The sequence below is a fragment of the Kogia breviceps genome, chromosome 4, assembly GCF_026419965.1.
Source record: "Kogia breviceps isolate mKogBre1 chromosome 4, mKogBre1 haplotype 1, whole genome shotgun sequence".
Classification (NCBI taxonomy): domain Eukaryota; kingdom Metazoa; phylum Chordata; class Mammalia; order Artiodactyla; family Physeteridae; genus Kogia; species Kogia breviceps.
Window position 1 is genome coordinate 118,712,175 of NC_081313.1, and position 21,638 is coordinate 118,733,812.

Below are 21,638 nucleotides of genomic sequence, written 5' to 3' on the forward strand. Positions count from 1 at the left end.
AGAGTTGGAAAAAGAATAGATACGTATATATATATATATAACTGCATCACTCTGCTGCACAACTGAAACTATCACAACATTATTAATCAACTATACTCCAATATAAAATGTTAAAAAAAAAAAAAAGACTTTATGATCTGGCCCCATTTACCTCTCCAGACTAAAGGGCTATTGCTATCCTGTACCACCCCCTCCACCATCCCCCACCCTAGCTACAGTTGCACTTATCTTAAATTGTGCTCTCTTTGCCTCCCTGAGACTTTGTACCAGCTGTTTCCCCTGCCTGAATTTTTTCCCTTCCCTTCTTTATCTGGCTAGTTCCCAGGCCTGCTCATTCAGGTTCATCGGTTTAGAAGTCACTGCCCCCAGGAAGTCTTCCCGACTTCCATACCTAGGTTATGAGCCTCCCCCTGGGTGTTCCAATAGCATTCTGTTCTTTCCCCACAAAAAACCCACATTCCCCTCTATTCGTGCCTGTGTGTCTTCCCCTCCAACACTGATGCTGGCATCCCAACATCACATCACAGCACAGGGTTATCCCCTGTGAAGTGCTTTAACCAACAGAGTGGGAGAAGTGACCCTGTGCAGGTTCCAGGCCTAAGGCTGAAGAAGCCTGGCAGTTTCCGCTTTTGTACTTTTAGAAGCTCTGAGCCACTAGTTAAGAAGTTCAGCTACCCAGATGGAGAGGCCCTGGGACTACACGGAGAAAGAAAGAGCCTAGTTGAGCCTTCATATGACTCCAGCCCCAGCTGCCATCTCACTGCCACCTCATGACAGACCCCAAGTGAGACCAGCAGAATTGCCCAGCTGAGCCCAGTCAGTTCACAGAACTGCAAGAGATAAAAAAAGGATTGTTTTAAGCTACTAAATTTTGGAGAGTTTGCTATGCTGCAATACATAACTAAAGGACCATTCTGGATTTCACCTGTCTACTGAATTTGTTTGTCCTGCTAGACTATTTTCTCCATGAAGGCAGGGACCATTCCATTCTTAAAAATTGTTATATACTCAGGACATTCTGCAGCACAGAATAAGCTCTCATATATTTGATGAATGCAAATTAAGAATGTCAACAAGGCGAAGCCAACAACAAATGTCTAGACCACTCACTGTGTTGAGTATACAATGGCATCAACAAAAGGTGATTAAGTGGACATCTGGGCAGTAAGTTCCCGATGTAAGACAGCTTACCTTTGTAGAGGGACTGAGTCAGATTGACTTTGGGCGGCAAGCCAACACAGAGCAACGTCGGGAGCAGGAGAGAATGGCTAATGGTTCGGGCCTGCAAGTTCAGAAGCTAAAAGCAAGGGAACAAAGTTGTTATCCCCGATGGTGCTCCTCTGGGCAGCACTGAACAGGTGATCTGGTGTGTCAGTCAGTGAGGACTCCAGCTGCCCTAGCCAAGTACCCGTCACTCAAATGGTCTGTTAGCGTTCACAGGCTTCTAGGGACAAGAGACATCAAAATGCCATTTTACACATAGGAACAGACATCATCGTCAAAAATTTTTAACTCGCTTTAAACACGGAGGGCCTTCAATGTATGTGGAATGAATACATTTCTGCTCAAATCAGTAAATCCCAGGGTTGAGGTCTGGTGGTCTTGTCTGTAATAATCATCAGCACAAAGTGTCAAGTCAACGCATATTGTTTGAATATCTTCTGTGTCAAGCCTTACGTGGGATGCAGAATGGGAAAATGCCATCCCTGCCCTGAGGGAGAGAACTGGGGAGACTAGACTTACACAAATGAGATAATTAAATAACAGGACAACATATAATTACTACTAAATTGTGTGGTAAGAAATTAAGTGCTACAGGAATTGGGAAATGTGGAGAGCAGTGAGGGCTCAAACAGTTGGTAAGTGCTGGAAGGAGGAAGAGAGCTGAACCAGCATGCTTGTTAATTTATTTTGACACAATAACACAAGGAATGTGAGAGGTGGCTGCCCCAAATCCCAAAGCCAAGGGTATTTCTGAAGTTTCCCAATATTCACATTTCTGGGCCTTTGTTTATTGCTTCTTCTGCTTGCAATACCTTTCTCCCTTCTCCACCTGGTAAATTCTTACTCATATTTAAAGGTCCAACTCAAATGCAACTACTTTTCTGAATCCTTCCATGGTATCCCATAACCCAGGGCTCTTGCTTCTACTGGAACATATCTATGCCTTTTGCCTACTCACCTCCTCTACCACTGCCATTATAAAAGCAACTTACATTCATTAGGCTCTTACTATGTGCTGGGAACTATGCTAAACAGTTTAAATGTGTTGTTTAAGCCTCACAACAATTGCATGAGATATCCTTTTCCCTATTTTATAGATCAAGAACCTGAGGCTTAAAGTGGTTAAGTAAACTGACCAAGAATACATAACAGGAAGTAAGAAACCATTCAAACCATTTGTGGGACTCCAGAGGCCACTCTTAAAACACTGGACCATGTCTTCCTGGAGGCTACAAATGCTCTTTACTCCTCGGTCTTCTCAGATTCTAGGATGGCGGCTGACATATGGCTCAAAAATTGCTGAACAAATTAATACCACTGTCATACACATGCCTGGGTCTAAAAGTAGGTACCTCCAGTACTCTTTTACCCCAGATAGAGACTTCCATCAAACCAGAAGTCACTACCTGGGAAAAAGGAGGAGGGAGAAAGTGTAAGCAACTTACATTTGATTTTGAGCTCCTTTATTTCACGGATTCAGGTGTGGGGAAAGAGGACCGAGTCTTTGCCCAACAAAAGAATATACAGATAACTCTGGCTGGGTCTGAAGATGAGAGGTCTGATTAACAGGCTTGGGGGCGGGGAGGGGGCCAGTCTCCTCTTTGGTATTTTGAAAGCAGCAATTCAGGTTGTTCTTGTCAAATCAGGAAGGACCAGTCGAGCTCACTCCATCTGACCCTATCACTGGGCAGGCTGAGCTCCAGACAAAGGAAGGGCTCGGCCCGAGGCTACACGGTGAGACAAAGCTGGAGCCAGAGCTGGATCCCCCCGAATCGGAACCCCACTCGCAGTCTTCATCGCCTACCCAGTCGGGCAACTCCAAGCTGACGGCCTTGGGCGGAAAGCTCGTACTACTGGTTTCCTCCGTCGGACCCTAAGGTTCCTCTCCTCCACCCACTGGGCCTGGTGTCTCCCACCTCCTCTAGCCTCGGAGCCTGGGGAAGATTGTTCCCCCTCGAGTCTCCACGGTGTCTGCAAGGTCGTCTGGCACCACCGAGGCCGCTCCCGCCCCGCTTCTCAATGGTCCTTCTTCTGAGGCGGTTCAGCTTCGCCACCTGCGACCCCACTCCTCTGCGCGACACCCCCCCCATTCTTATGCGGGCAGCAAATGACACCTCTTCCACCGGAGGCCGGGCCCACATCCCCGTGCCCTTGTCGCAGTTCACCTCTCCGCTAGCCCCTATACGCCTACACCCCCCACTTCCTTTCTCTGAGCGCCGTCCTTCCGGCTGGGCCCCCTTCTAATTGGCTGGCGGTGAGCTTCCTTGGGGACTCGGCCACTCCGAGGGCGCCACACAGGCCACTCTAGCCGCCGTCCCGGGGTTTGGCCGCGCTCTTTCGGCTGCGGGCTCTATGGTGTTGGCGACGACATGTGGCGGCTCCCGGGACTCCTGGGCCGAGGTAAGGGCCTTCGGCCGCGGGTCTTGCGGCAGCTGAGACATGGAACTGAGGAGGGGGCGGGCCGGAGGACTGAGCCAAAGCAATAGTGGGCGGTGTTAGAGCGGAAGAGAGGCGGGGTCGCTGGGGGCCGCGCTGCACTCTGAGCCAAGGGGCCGTTCGAATTTGAGCTGTGGGCGTGGCTAGTAGGAAGAGGGTGGAACTTAGAGCCAAGGAGATGGGTGGAGCTATTGAAAGGGGGAGGAGTCAAGTAGCCGGAGATGGTGGGCGGAGTTTATGAAAGATGAGTAGAGGCCAGTGCAGTAGGCGGGGCCAATGGGGTAGGCGGAGCCAATGAGAAGAGGCGCGATTTAGAGACAAAGAGCTACAAACATTGAGCGAGAGTTTGTGTATGAATGTCTGGTCATTTTAGAACAGTGGTTGTCAGCCCTAGGAGGGCGTCAGAATCACCCTGGGAGCTTTTTCAAAATATTGATGCTCAACCCTGAATGATCCTAGTTTATTTGGTTCTGGGGTGGCACGCTGGAATCTGTACTAAGCAAAAGATCCCCATGTGTACGTATCCTTGTTTAAGAACCTCTGCAGAAGCAGGTGCCAGTGTTTCCTGGGTTCCTGGGATGGGGCTCTGTCAAGGGTCAGAGGGAAGATTGGTGGGGCCACTGTTGCCTCAATCCCGCTCATGTCAAAGTGACTGATCCTTGTTCTGCACAGCTCTTCCCCGTCTGCTGGGACCTGGCCTCCGTGGGGTGACCTCCAAGTCCACCAGCCCAGATGGGCCTCAGGCTACCTCCTCCAACGTGCTGGTCCCTGTGCCCAGTTTCAACAGGTGAAATACTGCCATTCCATCACCCATGTGCTCGCCCAGCCCCCCTCTACTCCCACTTAGGACAGAACTTGATAGCCTCTGTTACATCTTCTAGGTCTGGCCACCATGGCCCAGGCACAAGCAAGGGCCCAAGGTCCCATGGATGGAAGGATGCCTTCCAGTGGATGTCTGCCCGTGACTACCGGAACACATTGTGGGATGCCATATCATGGGTGAGGCTTCACCAGTCCTGTCCTTGTCCTTCAGTGTGTATGTGAATGATCCTGTATGGAAGTATAGCCTAGAAACAAGAGCTAGGGAATCATTGTGGCCACACTCAAAATTTGAGTAACTCATGGCGTTGGATCATATTTGGGGAGATATTGCTGCTCGCTTTCCCCCTGCTCTCCATGTATATATTCCTCCTTTCATTCAGTAAACATGTATTTAACACTTTCTTTGAGCCAGGCATTTTTTGCTGAGTACTAGGGACATAGCAGAGAACAAGGTAGATATGATTCTTGCCGTTCTGAATCTTACAATTAAATAATACTAAATAGCTAACTTTTAATTTATTAATGTATCTATATATATCGTCTTATTTAATCCTTACAAAATCTTGCAGAGGAAATATAATCTCTATTTTATAGATGAGAAAACTCAGGCTCTGAAACTTTAGGTAACACTCTTAAGGTCACACAGCTATTCAGTAGAGGAACCAGATTTTACTCTGGAGCTTGTGCTCTTAGCTACTATGCTTTACAGCTTGGTTGCTATACCTAGTATGGCTTATAAAAGCACATAGTACATATCCTGACCCATGATTGTCACTCAATAAATATTTGTTAAATCTGATCTATAAAGGCAGAGGCTCAGTAATACGAGCTAACATGAGGTCTAACAAGGCAGAATCTTTGCCTCTTAGGTTCTGCTTATAAGATATTCTAAATGAAGTTGGCACTCACGTCACACTTGTCTCCATAACTTCTTATCCCTCTCACTTTCATGCTGCATACTTTGGGCCAGTGCTTTGACCTCTCTGAGCCTCAGTTGTCTCATCTGTAACTTGGTGTCATCAGCAGAGCTGAGACTGGAATGTCTCCATGCCAGGGACACATCTCTCTGGGGAGCTATGGCCTAGGGGCATAACACACCCTGGAGAGGGATGTGTTTTCCCATTTTGTCAAAGATATGAATCCTAGGGCAATCCTATAGTGAGTCCTTCTAGAAACTGGGTCTGCATCTCAGGGGTCCTGATGCCATCCCTCAGCTCTGTCACTACTGCCTATGTGAAAGGGCCTGAGCACAAGCTTATCTCTAGTGATATGGATACGTGTCCCTGTTATTGACATTGCTGGGACCTTCTCTTCCTTCTGGTCTCAGCACACACATCACTTCTACAGAGAGGCTTTCCTCTACTCCCTGTCTTGTCAGGGGTCCCTCTTATGCCCTGTGTAAACTCTTGATTTGTTTCCTTAGTGGCATTTAGCATAATTTGTAGTTATTATATTATTTCTCTGTGTACTTGAATTTTGTCTTTCTCCCTCAATGAAGATATGAACTCCATGAGAGCAGAGACTGGGTCTGTCTTGTTTGCCATTGTATACAGTGCCTGTTGCAACAAATAAGTATTTGAGTGTCCTTTCTCGTGCATAACACAGGAAGGGAAAGGGAAAACCAAGCAGACACTGGGCTATGAGCTAGCTTAGGTCTTCTGTAGACCTGTTGGAGAAGAGACACCCACAACAAGTCTGTAGCTGTGAATGTGTGTGGTGGGGTGGCTTGGGGGTGGGGGAGGAGTTGTGCCAGGCTAGAGAAAGAGGGAGCCTGATGGGGAACTCTGACCTGTCTGCATTTGGCTGCATGTGTGCCCAAGCCCAAACTTGCCATGTTATCTTTTTGCCTGCTTAGACTTTGTTCATTCAGTCACTCGCCCAGGCGTTTATTCAGCATGTATTTATTAGTGCTGTATCTTAGTGTTCTGGGAGGCGCCAGGGATACATAGGTGAGCAAAACAGACATGGTTCCTCCCTCGTGGTGCTTAGAGACTAACAGGAGAGACAGACCTTGATGAATAATTGTAGAGATAGCTGTTTAAGTACCAGTGTGATCAGGGCTCCATGGGGGAAGTTCGGGTGCTTATGAGAGTGTGCAGTGGGGGAGCGGCTACAGCCAGGAGTCAGGAAGGACTTCTGGAGGAAGTGATGTTGGAGATGTAGGCGAAGACTGAAGGAGTTGACTGGTGGAGAGCTGTGTCCCCTGATGTGCTGTCTTCCTCAGGGCACCCTGGCCGTGCTGGCCCTGCAGCTAGCAAGGCAGATCCACTTCCAGGCGTCCCTGCCAGCAGGACCTCGGCGAGCGGAGCACTGCTTTTGGCACAGTCCTCTGGACCGTTTCCTGTCATCTCCCTTGAGACACCCGTGCTCCAGTGAGTTCTCAGTCCCTGGGACAGGAGAGCTGGGCTGGGAGTTTCTCTGGGCCAGGAAGCATCTCTGGACACACCTCAGGAAAAGAGCTGTCAGCAGCTCCTTGCCTCTCCTGTCTGCAGTCAGAGGAAGAGGAATGGGAGGAAGGTCTGTCCACCCAGGTGTGTGGGCCACGCCTGCCCTCCAGGCGCCTCCCATGTCCTCCCTTCCCCTTCCATTGATGGAGCCCCGCAGGGGTCCAGGTTATTTTAGATCCTAGGAATGGCTTCCTGCCCACTCCTCAGCCAGTTAGGTCATTCTCTGGTCAGTCATTCATCAATAAGTGAATCTTTATTGAATGGCTATTATGTGCCATGGTAAGAGGCAATGCAGCATAGTGATTAAGGCTCTGGAGTCACATTGTCAGAGTTCAAGCCCAGAACCGCTGATACTAGTTTGGTGTCCCTGGATGAGTCATTTTTAACTTCCCTGTGCTTCAGTTTCTTCACCTGTAGAATGGGGAAATAATAAAACCCACCCCCACAGGTTTCTTGGAAGGACTAAATGAGTTAATACATGTCGAGGACTTAGAACAGTGCCTGGCATGTAGTATGTGCTCAGTAAGTAACGGTTTAAGTTCTTGCCCTTAGTATTATGATTATAATCATAATCAGTATTAACCATCAAACAAAGTGCTAAGTGCTGGGACTAGAACAGTGAATAAAGTAGATCTCCCCCTGTGACTGGAAGAATTCAAGCCAAGGAGCGATTTATGCTTGGGCTGTGGGGATCAGCATAAATGTGGGCCCCTCTCCACCCCTGCAGAGGGAAGCCAGCCAAGGAAATGTAGGAGGAGGCATGTGAAGGACGTGTCTCAGGAGTTTCCAGATTTTTCCTTTGGTCCGCGAAACCTCAGGGAGGGCTCAGTCAGCCTCAGCAGGCTGAACCCATCCCCTTCTGATGTAACCGCTCTCACTGGCTCTTTCCAGCACTGCGGAGACACATTCTGCCCAGCCCTGATAGCCCGGCTCCCAGGCACACTGGCCTCAGGGAACTCAGGCTCGGCCAGGAAGAACCCTCCACTCGGCCCGAGAGCCTCTCCTCACCCAGCTCCTTGAGAGCAACTGGTCTTCAGGGTGCCTCTGAGGAAGGTATGGTCCTACCTCCTAAAATCAGCAGAAGACGGTGGCAGGGTGGGGAGTTGGGCAGATGGACATTTGTTCCTGCATATGCCACATTGGGGAATTGTCATTCCTGTGGGCCCCCTGCTTTCTGGGGCAATTTGGAATGATTTTGGTTCCTGGCAGTGGTGCTGGATGGAGGGCTCTGTGGACTGGGAGAGTAAGAGAAAAGGAGAACTAACACCTTCCTCCTTTGCCTTTTCCCTTGCAGATCCCCATGACGCCAGCTTCCTGCATGCCAGCAGTAGCTTCAAGTCCAAGGCGAAGCCAGCCCAGCCTCAGCCCACTGGCGAAAAGCAGGTATTGTCCAGATTTGGCCATGTGGATCCCCGTAACATTCCCCTAGACAGGTGGCAATCCCAGTGAACTGTCCCATGATGAGTCTTTCTATTTCTTCCCCAGGAACAAGATAAATCAAAAAGTCTTTCCCTCGAGGAGGCCATGACTTCCATTCAGCAGCTCTTCCAGCTCAGTGTTTCCATTGCTTTCAACTTCCTGGGTAACTGGGTGGATCCTGTCTCAAGGGGGGAGGATGGGAAAATGGAAAGGGTATGCAGTAGGTCAAGTAGAGTCAGGGCAGGGAGTGGTTTACATAAGAGAGAGTTTATTTTCTCCCAGGTAGGTCAACCAAATCTGGCATGGTGGCACAGTGGTGTCAGGGACCTATTCTCAGTCAAATGGTTCTGCCATTCTTAAAATGGGCTCCCATCTCAAGGTTCAGTTTGCCTTATATCCAAATTCTAGCTAGCTAGAAGGGAAAGGTGGGAAAACTAAAGGACCACTCCTCCCCAGCCTAGAAGTTGCACAAATCATTGTCCAGAATGAAGGCTCGCGGCCTTACCTAGTCACAGAGGAGCCTGGAAAATATAGTCCTTAGCTGAATGACCATGTGCTTACCTGAAAATTCGGTTACTGTGTAAGAAGGAGAAAATAAATCTTGAATGACACCTTAAATTTTGTGCCGCACTTAGGCAAGAACAGGCTCCTGAGGTTTGGAGCAGGCCCTCAAGTGCCCTTCCTTACCCACATCTGGAGACTCCAGATTCCTCTCCACCATTTGTCCTATTCTCCGCAGTGACTTGGCTTCTTTCAGGCCTTCTCATGTGGAGACCCAGACTGCCAGCAGCATCTCCTGGACTCTAGTGGGCAAGTGAGTGAGAGGCTAGGATTCATTCAGTACAAATGTATTAAGCATTCACCTTTGGTTAGGCCTTAGTTTAGGTGTTGGGGGTACAGTGATTCACAAGACAAAGTCCTTACTCTCATGGAGCTTCCATGTGAGTTGAGGGAGAAAAAAACAACAAACTGGTAAACAAATAAAAAAGAGAATTTCAGATAGTGATAAATGTTATGGAGAAAATTAAACAGGGGGATGTATTAGTGACTTGGGCAAGGAGCAGCTTTGATTTGGAAGGCCTCACGGATGGAAAGATCCTTGACCTGACTGACAAAAACAAGCCAGTCTTGTTTCCATCTGGAGAAAGCTTTCCAAGTAATGGGAACAGCAAGTGCAAAGGTCCTGAGGCAGGACTGAGTTTTGTTTGTTAAAGGAACAAAGAAAAGGGTGAGCGTGGTTGTAGTTTAGCGATCACCAGGAGAGTAGAAAGAGATGAAGTCAGAGAAGCAGGCAGGGGCCAGATCAGATCAGGCCTTCTGAGCCATAGTGGCATATGGTTCTTCTAAGTGAGACAGGAAGCCATTGGAGTTTTTACGCTGGAGCAGGGAGTGGGGGTAGTCATGTGATCTGATTTACTTTTCCAAAGTTCTCTCTGCCTGCTGTGTAGACACAGACGCGGGTCATAGGAATGCCAGAGGGGAAACAGGAGACTAGATTGGAGCTGTTACTGATGGCTAAGCAAAACATGATGGTGACTTGGTTTAGGTTAGAGGCAGAGGATCTGGTGTGGGGGGTGGGGACAGGGTGGGATCCTGTGCCCTCTAGAGTCTTCTCCTCAAGGACAGAGGGCTCTGTGAACCCTTGACAGTGAGTTTTCGGGCAGCCAGGAGGTGACTCATTCACTGCTGGCCAAACGGAACCCGGCTTCTGCCTCATTAGCTTTTTGTGATTTTTCATGGGCAGACAGTCTTCTGAGAATTTTCTTGCCCATTCCTTCCTTCATATGCATATTCATTTATTCAGCAAGTGCTAAGCACTGTGGCAGAACACAAAGGGAGCATAAGCCATAATCATATTTTGCATTTGTATAGAGCTTTCACCCTATGCAAAGTTATTTCTTCTACATTCTTTTTCTGCTTCTGCCTCCAGGATTTTACAGTCTAATTGAGGAGACAGGGCTTGTACTCTTGAAACAGTTTAGTTCCTAGAAAAAGGCTTGTGTATGAAGTAAGAGCCGAAAGAGTGTTTAAAGCCTGAGTGTGGTCTGAAGGTTCTAGAGCAGAGACAGGTTGGGAAGGCCTGATGATAGAGGCAGAAAAAGGTATCCCAGGCAGGAGAAACAGCTTGAGCAAAGGCTTAGAGTTGAGAGTAGGCTGTGCTCAGCCCCTTCCCTGTTTCCCTTTTCGTTTGGATGATAAAGAGAACATGGGCTTTGGAGCTGGGCTCTCTTTCTTATATTCTCTCTCAGTTTCCTCATAAAGCAAGATGGACAGTGTCAGCTGAATCAGTTACGTTATGTTGGTTACAAGCAGCCTAAAACCACTTTGGCTAACCTAAGCACAAAAGGAATCTATTGGGATCTATTGACTTGCCAAGCCTCAGAAAGGACAGGAATCAGAGAGGCTCCAGGGATGCATGCGGCAGTAACTGAGAAACAGCGTCTTCAGAGTGCTGCCATCAGAATAAACCTGCAGAAACTGTTTTCTCTCCTGTTGCAGCCAGATCAAGATTCAGATTCCTGAGAGAGGGTCTCATAGGTTGGGAAGAGGGCAGGCACATTGATTGACAGCACTGGGGGGAGGGCTGTTCCCAAAGGGAAATTAGGATGTTGCTACCAAGAGGAGGATGGTGTACAGGAGGGCAGAACCCACTGATACCTATGGCAAACCAGTGAAATATTCAGAGGATGGAAGTGCATTCGAAGTGTCTAGCACAAAAAAGGAAGGAAGGTGCATGTGGATATCTGACTAAGAATGTGCGGAAGTTCACAGAGGAAGCTATGTTTACGCCTAGTGCTTTCTTACAGGGACAGAGAACATGAGGGATGGAGACTACATGGCAGCCTTCTCTTACTTCCAGAAAGCAGCAGACCGTGGCTACAGCAAAGCGCAGTACAATGTGGGCTTGTGTCACGAGCACGGCAGAGGCACCCCCAGGGACCTTGGCAAGGTACTACACTTCCTCCCTGCCCCCAGGCCCGTGGCCGGTGCTGCACTGCCCAGAGTGACCTCCAGAAATGAGCAGTGCGCAGGGCTTGGGAAAGTCTAGCTTCTCTCTTCCAGCTCGGAGGGAAAACTAAGAAAGATGTCTCCAGCTTCTAGGAATTTAGACTCAAAACACAGGAAGGCCGGGGACCTTGTCTTTCCTCTTTGCAGCTGTATCCTCACGACCTAGAACGTTAGTTACCCTGATGAATGGATCAATTAATTCTAAAAAGTAGGATAAGTATGCATAGATGTTATATAGAATAATTTATATATAACAGTTTCTTAGAATTGTATACAATGGCCAAAAAAAGGGAAGAAACTTGAAGTTCCTTCAACAGAGAATTGGTTAATAACATCTATGTGGGCCTTAAAAATGATATGCTAGATCTATATTTATTTGCAGGGGAAGATACTCATGGTGTATTGTTAAATGAAAAAAACATAGGTTACAAAATAGGTTACAAAAAATAGTGAGTGTAGTTTTCTCTCTCTCCCTTTCTTCCTACACACACACACATACACACACACACACACACACATATTTATATATGTGTGTGAATGTATATAAACATATTTGTGTATATATGTTAATACATACAGTACAGTGGGGAAGAAACTTGCAAGATTGTACACTAAAATGTTAACAGAGAATGATCTTTAGGAGGCAGGATTTCTTGGAATTTTGTTTCTATTTTTGGCTTATCTGTATTTTCTGACTAATCTATAATGATTAGGTGTTATTTAATTAAAATAATATTTAAAAACTTCACTCCCAAAAAAGGCAGCTTACAGAGTTATCAAATGACTGGATGTTTTTCCCTTTGCCCCAGGCAGCCTTTTATTACCAGCTGGCTGCCAGCCAGGGCCACAGCCTGGCTCAGTACCGCTATGCCAGGTGCCTGCTGCAAGATCCAGCCTCCTCGTGGGATCCTGAGCAGCAGAGGGCAGTGTCCATGCTGAAGCATGCTGCAGACTCAGGCTTGAGAGAGGTGAATGCCATTGGTGGGGTCACTCCTGGGCACTTGGGGCATGTGGGGCCTGGCAGTGACCAAGATACCTTTTTCCTTCCTCCTTGACCACAGGCCCAAGCTTTCCTCGGGGTGCTCTTCACCAAGGAGGCATACCTGGACGAGCAGAGAGCCGTGAAATATCTTTGGCTTGCAGCCAACAATGGGGTATGAGGTGTCCATATCCAGGCATGATGGGGATCAAGTCTGATAAAGGGAGGGATTTTGGAACTGGTACCATGCCTAGGAGACAGTTGATAAGAGCATTGGGCTGGCTTCAAACCTTAGCTCTTGCTGACTTACTGTGTGCCCCTTGGACAGGTCCAGTGGTGTGCTGGCACTGGCTTGTACCAGCCTGCGAGAATTGTTGTTAGCTTGAAATCAGCTAGGGGAGAGAGCATTAGCACCACAGAATTGCCAAATGCTACAAAACAGGGCTTTTTACCCTGGAGAGCTGGTTGTGAAATATTTACTAGCATACTACTGGGCTGGTCACTTCTTGTTTTCCTCGTCTCTAAGATTGGGATAATAATGCCTGCCTGACCCGTCTACCACTTCACAGGGTTGTTGTGAGGATCAAAATCTAACTGAGATAACAAGTGTGAAAGTGCTTTGTAAAGTGTACACGTGGAAGGTGCATCATCACATGTGGCTTAGTCCAGGGAAGTCAGAAGACATGTGAGGTGAAGACATTGAGCAGTTTGGGGGGTAGAGGATGTCTGGTTGTCTATCACCTAGGGGTTGGCATCCAGGCAGCATGGAGTTTGTTCCACAGAGCATTAGCTCCATGGAACGTTTATAAATAATACGAGGGAAAAATGGTCAGATGCGTTTGGGAAATACTTTGTTAAACAGGTATCTTTAATGCAGGAAATCTCAGAGCTTTATGTCTCTGTGAATTACTGAAAAGGCATCTGTGGGTTTGCTGTATCCTTAAGTGTCTTTGACTAGTATATTTTCTGAGTTGTACCTTGAAGGACCATTAGCTCTGGGTTAAAGGTAGCAGTGGCCACGTACTAGAATTTTCCCGCGTAAGGGCTGCTGTTTCTCTTTACTTCCTGGCCAACACAGTGATAGCGTCATTGAACTCTTGGGCATCAGAATACTTCTCCTTTTTCACTCTGTGTTGTCCAAAGTATCTGCAGTAGCCGTCAAAAGGGGACCAATGTCATTGAACAGTACCTGCCTCTGTGCCTGTCTTTCTGTGAAGAGCCCCAGGGTCTTTCTTGGGCTCAGTGGGTTGTGTGACCATGTGTGGGACAAGCCTGGGGGCACTCTGGCTGGCATTAGTCACCCAGCGCGCCAGGAGAAGTGCACAAAGGGATGTTGTGTAACACATACGTAACAGCATGGGTGTTTTGGCCTGTGTCCTAAGCTGGCTTGTAGCCATGAGACTACCGTATTTATTACATAGACTTTGACCTTCATGTTACAGAAACTCTTTAGAGAGTAGAAGAGAAATAGAACCATGGTTGGGAGATTGAATATAATGAAAATATTCATTACAGAGAGGGAGAGATGAATGATGTGGGCAACTAAAGGTGTGAAAATAATAACACTAATCTAAGCATTTTCCACATATTGACACATTTAATCCTCACGACAGGGTAATAAGGTAGGTGCTATTATTATGCCTACTTTACAGATGAGGAAACTGAGGCACAGAGACACAGAATATGATGCCCGAGGTTACACAGCTGGTAAGTGGTGGAGCCAAGATTGGAACCCAGGCGTCTGGCTGTAGAGATTGGGCTCCTACTCCCTACCTGATACTGCCTCTCCCAGGAGCCTAATTCTGAGTGAGAGGTGAGAGAGGATCCAGAGCCAGGGACAAAGAGATTAGCCTTTTAACCTTTCAAAGGAGGAGAAACATGTTCTCTGTAATGTATGCTTTGTAGCTCTCTGGTAGAGATCAGATCTCTGGGTAGAGATCAGCATTCAGGGCCTTCGGAAGCCTAGCCTCCACCCTTGCTCCTGGCTCTTTCAGGATAACATAGGAGCCGGACTCCCTGGGCTCCCAGAGCAGGGCCAAGTGCTTTCCGCAGCCTTCACTTCTGCACACTTTCAGCACCATCCTCAGCACGAGAAGCCTCCACGCTGCTCTGGCCGGAAGCTCCCTGGGTGGAAGGATCCCCGTGTCCTCTATTCTGGGCCTCCGGCTCTTCACAGTTGAGATCCCTTGGCCCAGGGAGGGTTGTGGCTGGGCTTGACCCTGCAGGGGTGAAGCACCAGCCTGCTGACTGCTGCACCTTCCTCCTGCCCCAGCGTTTCAATTCTTCAGTCCTGCATGCATGGGCATCTGTGTGTCTGTCCGTCTTCTCCTTTAGGATTCACAGAGCAGGTACCACTTGGGCATTTGCTATGAGAAGGGCCTTGGTGTGCAGAGGAATCTGGGAGAGGCTGTGAGATGCTACCAGCAGTCAGCAGCTCTGGGGAATGTGCCCGCCCAGGAGAGGCTGCGGACCCTCTTTTCCATGGAGGCAGCAGGTACAGATGAGAGTCAAAGCCAGCAGGTGCCTCCCCGAGCTCAGTACCCTGTGACAGAGAAGGGGGTGGCAGTAGCCTTTGGTCTCTTTGTTACTTCTGCTCCATTGGTGGGAAAGAGCACAGCTTTTTGAGTAAGACAAATCAAACCTGAGTTTTAACCCCTGCTCTATTCCTGAACTTGGCCTATATGTCTTTGCACCTCTGTTTCTTCACTGCTGAAAACTCATTAGGTTGTAAAGATTAAATGAGATGGGGCTTCCCTGGTGGTGCAGTGGTTGAGAGTCCGCCTGCTGATGCAGGGGACACGGGTTCGTGCCCCAGTCCGGGAAGATCCCCCGTGCTGCGGAGCAGCTAGGCCCGTGAGCCATGGCCGCTGAGCCTGCGCCTCCAGAGCCTGTGCTCCGCAACGGGAGAGGCCACAACAGTGAAAGGCCCGCGTACCGCAAGAAAAAAAAAAAGAATCTGCCTACCAATACAGGGGACACAGGTTCCAGCCCTGGTCCAGGAAGATCCCACATGCCACAGAGCAACTAAGCCCATGCGCCACAACTACTGAGCCTGCGCTCTAGAGCCCATGAGCCACAACAACTGAGCCCACGTGCCTAGAGCCCGTGCTCCACAAGAGAAGCCACCGCACTGAGAAGCCTGCGCACCGCAACGAAGAGTAGCCCCCGCTCACCACAACTAGAGAAAGCCCGCGTGAAGCAACGAAGACCCAATGCAGCCAAAAATAAATAAATAAACAAATTTTTTTAAAAAAAGATTAAATGAGATGACAGCAAAGGGCTTACCACAGCCTGGCACACGGTAGGTGTTGAATAAAGGGTAGTCACTCCAGTGACTTGTCAGGAGAGACACTATCTCAAGGCTGCCTCCATGCCCTGACTTACCGTCTAGGGCTCTGGGAGCCCTGCCCACTCCTGACTCACTCGGGCTGACCTGGGTTAGTAGTGCCAGGGGAACCAAGTCCTTTAAGAAGCCCCTGCTCCAAAGTAGGAGTCTAAGAACACAGCCTGAGTAAGAGTTGCTCTCGCCTCTCCTCACAGCCCCGGGACCCAGCGACCTGGCAGTGAGAGGATTGAAGTCGTTTTCCAGCCCCTCCCTCTGCAGCCTGAACACCTTGCTGGCAGGAGCCTTGTGCCTGCCGCATGCCTCGAGCACAGGGAACCTTGGCCTCCTCTATAGAAGCGGTCGTCTCAGAGCCAGCCCCGGAGCTCCCAGCAGTGCTGTTCTCCCACACTCCTACCCCTTGGAAAGGAGTCTCGTCAGACTGGGTTTTGGCTAAGGTGAGATAAAATGCAGTCACTGGTACCTCTCACTGGTGCTGGGGGGAGGGATGGGCAGGGAGGAGATGGGATGGCAACAGAAACAGCGTGTCAGTATCCCTTTACAGGGTAGAAATTCCATGGGGGCTCAGGTTCCCAAGCAATTTCAAGTGCGTGGCTAATAAATGACTTTGACCATTTCCCCTAGTTGGTAGCCTCACAAATGGGCAGTGGACACATTCATTTTTTGGCCACACCACACGGCTTGTGAGGATCTTAATTCCCCAACCAGGGATTGAACCCGCAGCCTCAGTAGTGAAAGCGCCGAGTCCTAACCATTGGACTGCCAAGGAATTCCCCATTCACAGTCATTTCTGTTCTGTGCATAAAAAAGATTCATTCAGTGACCTGTGAAAAACTTTACTGAAGGGTCCAGAGACCCTGGTCCTCGCCTTAGCCTTTGCCTTGGAGCAAATCCCTTCCCTTCCCCCTTGCCAGTCTTCGATTTCCTCAGGCTTAGACCACGTCATATTTTGCCAGCGTCTGATGTGTGTGCCTCCAGTGCTTCACCAGAGGATTTTAGGTAGTATTCAAACTAATATTTTTTAATTTTAGTGTTTGTATATTAATATTATAAAAATGCGATTAGCATATCATAGTGTCACAGATATTAAAAATAATGAATCAAGTAGAGAAAAAACCTTGTGACATTGTGTAAAGGGGAGCACGGGTCCAGTGAGGTGGCAGAAGTCATGGGGTGGTTTCATGAATGCCTAAAACTCAGGAAACGCTGAATGACGTCCGCTTTTGTTCATCCCCAATGGATTCCCGACTGTCTCCATTTCACCTTTGATTTGGAAGGAAGGAGTTTAATGTCTAAATGCCTGATGTAACTGCTTGACTTTTTCAGACCTTCATACTTCACTCAGCCCTAAAGATGGAGCCTGTGAGTTCTCAGAGAGATACCACAACTTGAATCCCAGAGAAGAGGTCAGATATTCACCCACCTTCCCAAAGAACCTTAAGTACCTGCCCAGCACAGTACAGAAGAAGAAAGTGTGTAAAGATCCAGGTTCTGGCCACGTCACCTTGAAGCAGTGGCCTGACTTGCTGTGTTGTTTCCTCAATTGTAGACCAAGGGCAGCAGTGTCTGCCCTCCTACCCTCCAGGGCTGATGTAGGGCATTTCACTGCGGAAAGGACGTTGGTGCTCACTTAGGCCTGAGGAGACAGAGTGATGCCCATGGTTACATGGTTTTATGAGTCACCAGGCCGGGACAAGGACCCCAGCCTCCTGACTCCTGGCCCAGGGCTCTTTTGCACAGTTCTCACTGTAATTTTAAGTGAAAGCATTACTATCGTCCTGCCGATATGAGGGGGTAAATGGCAATTGGGCCCTTGGAGTCTTGGAGCAGGAGAGTGTAGATTTTGAGATCCTCTTTTGTGAAAGGTTTGTGCCAGAAATGGATGGGAGTTTAATAAAACAGATACTGGATTATCTCATCACTTTTGCCCTTGAGTATGTTGGGGAAAGCCAGGGAGACGGGCAGGGCAAGCAGAAAGCCGAGGCTCCATCCTCATCTCTAAACTCTCCATTAACCAATTTAAAGGGTCTTAAAAGCTTCTCCAAGAGAGAGACATAGCAAAAAATGATTTCTGAGTCAACGCTAATGACTCCAATTACTGAATTTGTGCATAGCTGTTCCCCGGCTTCTGGATGTTAGCCCAAGTTCAATAGCAGAGATGTGGTTGAGGATGGGGCTCGGAGGGACTGAGGCCCAAACCCCCTAGGAACTGTCCAAGTGCAAACGACCACCCAGCATGGCCAGCTCAAAGTGGGGAGGATTTGAGGAGGGGAGTTGTCCACATTTCCCTCTCTGCTGCCCGCCCCCCTCCCCAGCCTCTAGTGGTCTCGTCACACTTTTCCCAGCAACTGCCTCTCACTGCTGGAGCCCTAAGCTTCCTCCAGCTCGACTGCCTCTCCTGCCCTCTGCTCCCTTTCCAGGGCTGCCCTGCACACTGGCCTCACCCCCACTGGTCCCCTCATGTGGCTTTCTCCCACAGATGGCTCCTTGGAAGCAGGGACTTTTGTCTTTGGATTCCAGTATCCTCAGCATTAGCACAAGGTCCCGTCATGCAGGTAAGGGCTCAATACACACATTGGTTAAAGCTCCGGTTTTGAAGCTGTGCAGTGCACTAATCTCTGCAAAAAAAAAAAAAAAAGAAAAAAAAGAAAAGAAAAGATTTCTGTGGTCAAATAAGTTTGGGAAACACTGCACTAGACTTCCCCTTTTAATAGATGCATGATGCACATCAGTATATTCAAGGTTCCAAGAAGTCCTGCGGTAAAGAATTTGGTTAACCCAATGCTTCCCTCACAGAGTCGGGCGCAGAGCCCGGCTCCCTGCAGATCGCCGATGAACCTTCTCTGGGGCACCCTCTGTGTAAAGTGTCACTTCCTGCCTTCCCATGGAGCTCCACTTGCCAGCCTCTTCCCCTCCTGTTGTCACTTGGGGTTCTATGATTATGGGCTTCTCTGGCCATGCCTGGGGCAGAGGGACAGTTCACACAGTCCGGGGACCCAGGGCCTTCTGTGTTGATGGCCAAATAGGGCTCTCCCTCCCTCTCCATCGTTATAAGTGCTGATCCAATTTAGGGTACCAAATGTGGAGGGAGGATATTTTTAAGCTCTCCTTGTGGAGCAGGAAGGATGGAAGAGTCGTGAGAGAAATGCTGTCGAGGGGCCAAGAATCCTCGCTGTTCAGTCCCTATGGTCTCTGTACAGCCCCAGGGGATGGGCTTCCTCGCAGATTCTGGAACTGCTGTGCTTTTGCCATTAAAATTCCGTTATTAATGACTCATTGTTAATGCCCTGAAAGGAAATGTGAGGGGAGGCTAGGGAGGTGGCCTTCGTTAGCAGGGCCAGCCTGGGTCAGGATGACCCAAGGTTTGAGCCCCGATGCCCTCAGTAATGAGCCCTTTGCACAAGGCTCTGCTGCCTCAGTTTCCTCATCTGGAGATGCTGTTTTCAGGGAGCCCTGACACTGTGGAGGGAGTGAGGCTGTTTGGTTCATTATATCTTCAGTGCTAATACAGGGCAGGGCACTTAGTAAATGTTCAGTAAATATTCATTCAGTGAATGAGTGATGCTATGCATTGTCTTTTCTCCACCGGACAACAGCACCAAGCCTACCCAGCAACATAGGAGGTGCTTTAAAATATCTGTTGAATGAATGATTCTGTATACCCCTCCCCTGACTACCATTCCTAGTGCTACTTCTGACCTGTAATTGCTCAGCAAATATAAAATGTTTGTTGAAGGAGCGTCTCTGATCATGCCCCACCCCCAGACCCATTCTGTTGTGCCCGGTATTCAGTAGGGACTGGAAAACACTGCCTATTTTCTAGGTACACACTATGTGCCAGGCTAAGCCTGGGCTAAAACTCCTCCCTCCCCTCCCCTGTCCTCTTCTTGTGTTGGAGATTTGGTTCTCTCCAGAGTCCCAAGGGTGGTAGTTGCCATCTCACTCATTTCAGTCAGAGGAGAGGGAGGGATCAGTGAGCTGCCAAGCTGAAGTTGGGTAACAGACAAGGAGGCTTCCTGTCAACCTCAGAACGGCCCCCAGGCTCCGAGTGAGCACTGCAATGTCCTCCTGGTGCTGGAGAATGGCTGACTATTGATAAAAAATGTCCCTCTGCGCTTTCCAAATTAAGACGACATTTAACTGAATGCTCGCTGGCTTGCCAGCTCCCTTCAGTCTCCCGGGGGACAGAGCCCATCTTGGTGGAAAGAGTTTTGAGCACGTCCAAGGTCTCAGCTCTGACATCTCGGCTGATGTCAAGAAGTTTCTGTAACCTTTCTGTTCAGCACACTCAGTTCTGTCAGCCTACACACTGTCTCACTCTCAGTCGGTTATTGGGGATAAGGGCTGGCCTCAGCCTACTTGGAGGGGTTGCAACGTTCCGGTGAGGGCACTAACCCTCACGTACATACAACCTCACTCTGATCAAAGGTCGGTTGCCTCAGAACAGGAACAGCTCTACCCAGGAGTTCTCCAGGTTCTGTGGAGAACAGAGGATCACAGTGGACCTTAATCTTATTTAGGTCACAGACCCCTTTGAGAATCAGATGAAAGCACTGACTCCTTCCCATAGAAAAATGCCCATCTTCCCAATTTTGCATGCAGTTCAGCAGGTTCTTAGATCCTAAAGCCCAACCAAGAACCCCAGGTTGATATATTAGAAAGAACATCATCCTGAATCTCAGGTGCAGATGCTAGCCCTGTCACAGGCCTGCCGTGTGGCTCTGGGCCAGTCAGCCCTTTCTACCTTGCCATTTCCTTGGCTATAAAATGTTCAGACTCCTTGTGACTAAAATTGCCCATGTTTGTGGAAGTTTAGATAGTAACTGAGAGCAGTGCTGCTTATCTTTTTATAGGTCACATGTTCCTTTGAAAATCTGGTAACTCTGTATCTTCTCCCTAGAAAAATGCCTGTACACAAAGTCTTTCCTGGCATTCAGGGGGTCCAAGATTTAGGACTTTTGAACTACAGTGAGGCAGTGATCCAGTTGCAAGCCCTGGTTCCAGTTTCCCTAGGTCACCTCCTCTCCCCATCTCTTCTCTCCACCTCCCAACATCAGCTCTGCACTGAAAATCCACTAGTAATTGAGGGTCAGCACTGTCTACTCCAGTGCTGTGGTTTTCAGACTTTGTCTTCACATAATGGAACATTTTTTTCCTCTTTTCTAAGGAAGTCTTACCTGGAGCTCCAATATAGAGAAAAGGGACTCCTGTAGCATTTATTTACCCATTTATTCATTTATTCTTCCATTCAACAAGTATTCATCAAGTGTTGCCTTGTGCCAGGTACCTGGCTGGTCAGGTTGGAGACCCTACCTGCTTGGTGTCCCCCAGCCTCTTTCATTGACTTGGGGAACCCAGCAGCTTGCAAACCACAGACCTTGTAAAGAGTTTACTCTGCCTTGGAGTGAGATGATCAGAGACCTAGAGACCCTGCTCCAGAAGCATTCCTGAAGCTCCTGAAGCATTCCTGGAGCTCCTGAAGCACTATGAGGGCCTCATTTTCCTCATCTGTGAAACGGGATAATGGAATAATGATGCCTCACTGCATTCCAAGTGTGGATGGTTTTCATTATCCCTAGTTTCCCAACTAGGAAAACTAGGGATAATGATTGGCCCATTTCTGTGGACAGTGAACATGTGTACCGAGCTCCAGAAAAAGGGCAAAAGGAGAGGCACAGAAAGGAATTTTTCCCTTTAGTATCCAAGAAAGCCCTACATTACTGAGAAGCTGAATAGACTGCTTGGAAATTTCCAGGGAAATTATAAGGCTGAGGCTTGGGAAAATATTTGCTATTTTTTTCACTCCTTCCTCTCCTGGAAGGTTTGCCGCTGTCAGTGTTAATTTTATAGACCCGGTTCACAGACTGTCCTCTAGTGCCTGAATTCACTGCTGTGACAGAGGAAGATTTACTCACGATTGTTGAGTCTGGAAAGATGACTTCTGTACCTGAAGGGCTGC

The 21,638-nt window shown here is 48.5% G+C and overlaps 2 protein-coding genes across 6 annotated transcripts in view; one reads left to right on the forward strand and one right to left on the reverse strand.

Moving 5' to 3' along the window:
* Positions 1 to 1,290, reverse strand: part of PCDH1 (protocadherin 1) — a 51,327-nt gene extending 50,037 nt beyond the window's left edge. Inside the window, exon 1 of the mRNA XM_067031839.1 lies at positions 1,192 to 1,290. The gene's annotated coding sequence lies outside the window, so the exon portion shown is untranslated. The remainder of the gene's footprint in view (positions 1 to 1,191) is intronic.
* Positions 1,291 to 2,685: 1,395 nt separating this feature from the next.
* Positions 2,686 to 17,597, forward strand: DELE1 (DAP3 binding cell death enhancer 1). Of its 5 annotated transcripts, none has more exons than XR_010840258.1 (13): positions 2,686 to 3,624; positions 4,333 to 4,447; positions 4,542 to 4,659; positions 6,707 to 7,013; positions 7,821 to 7,982; positions 8,224 to 8,312; positions 8,415 to 8,511; positions 11,156 to 11,298; positions 12,167 to 12,325; positions 12,419 to 12,511; positions 13,989 to 14,830; positions 15,877 to 16,116; positions 17,006 to 17,597. XR_010840258.1 is itself a non-coding variant. In XM_067031840.1 (13 exons), exons 1-12 carry the CDS (start codon positions 3,594 to 3,596, stop codon positions 16,113 to 16,115), a joined length of 1,713 nt encoding a protein of 570 aa, XP_066887941.1. In that variant the 5' UTR covers positions 2,686 to 3,593; the 3' UTR covers position 16,116; positions 17,006 to 17,597. The 5 variants fall into 5 exon arrangements, 2 of the variants coding, with proteins under 2 accessions (XP_066887941.1, XP_058916677.1); XR_010840260.1 differs by having other exon boundaries at positions 6,707 to 6,854; XM_067031840.1 differs by having other exon boundaries at positions 14,671 to 14,830.
* Positions 17,598 to 21,638: the final 4,041 nt, after the last annotated feature.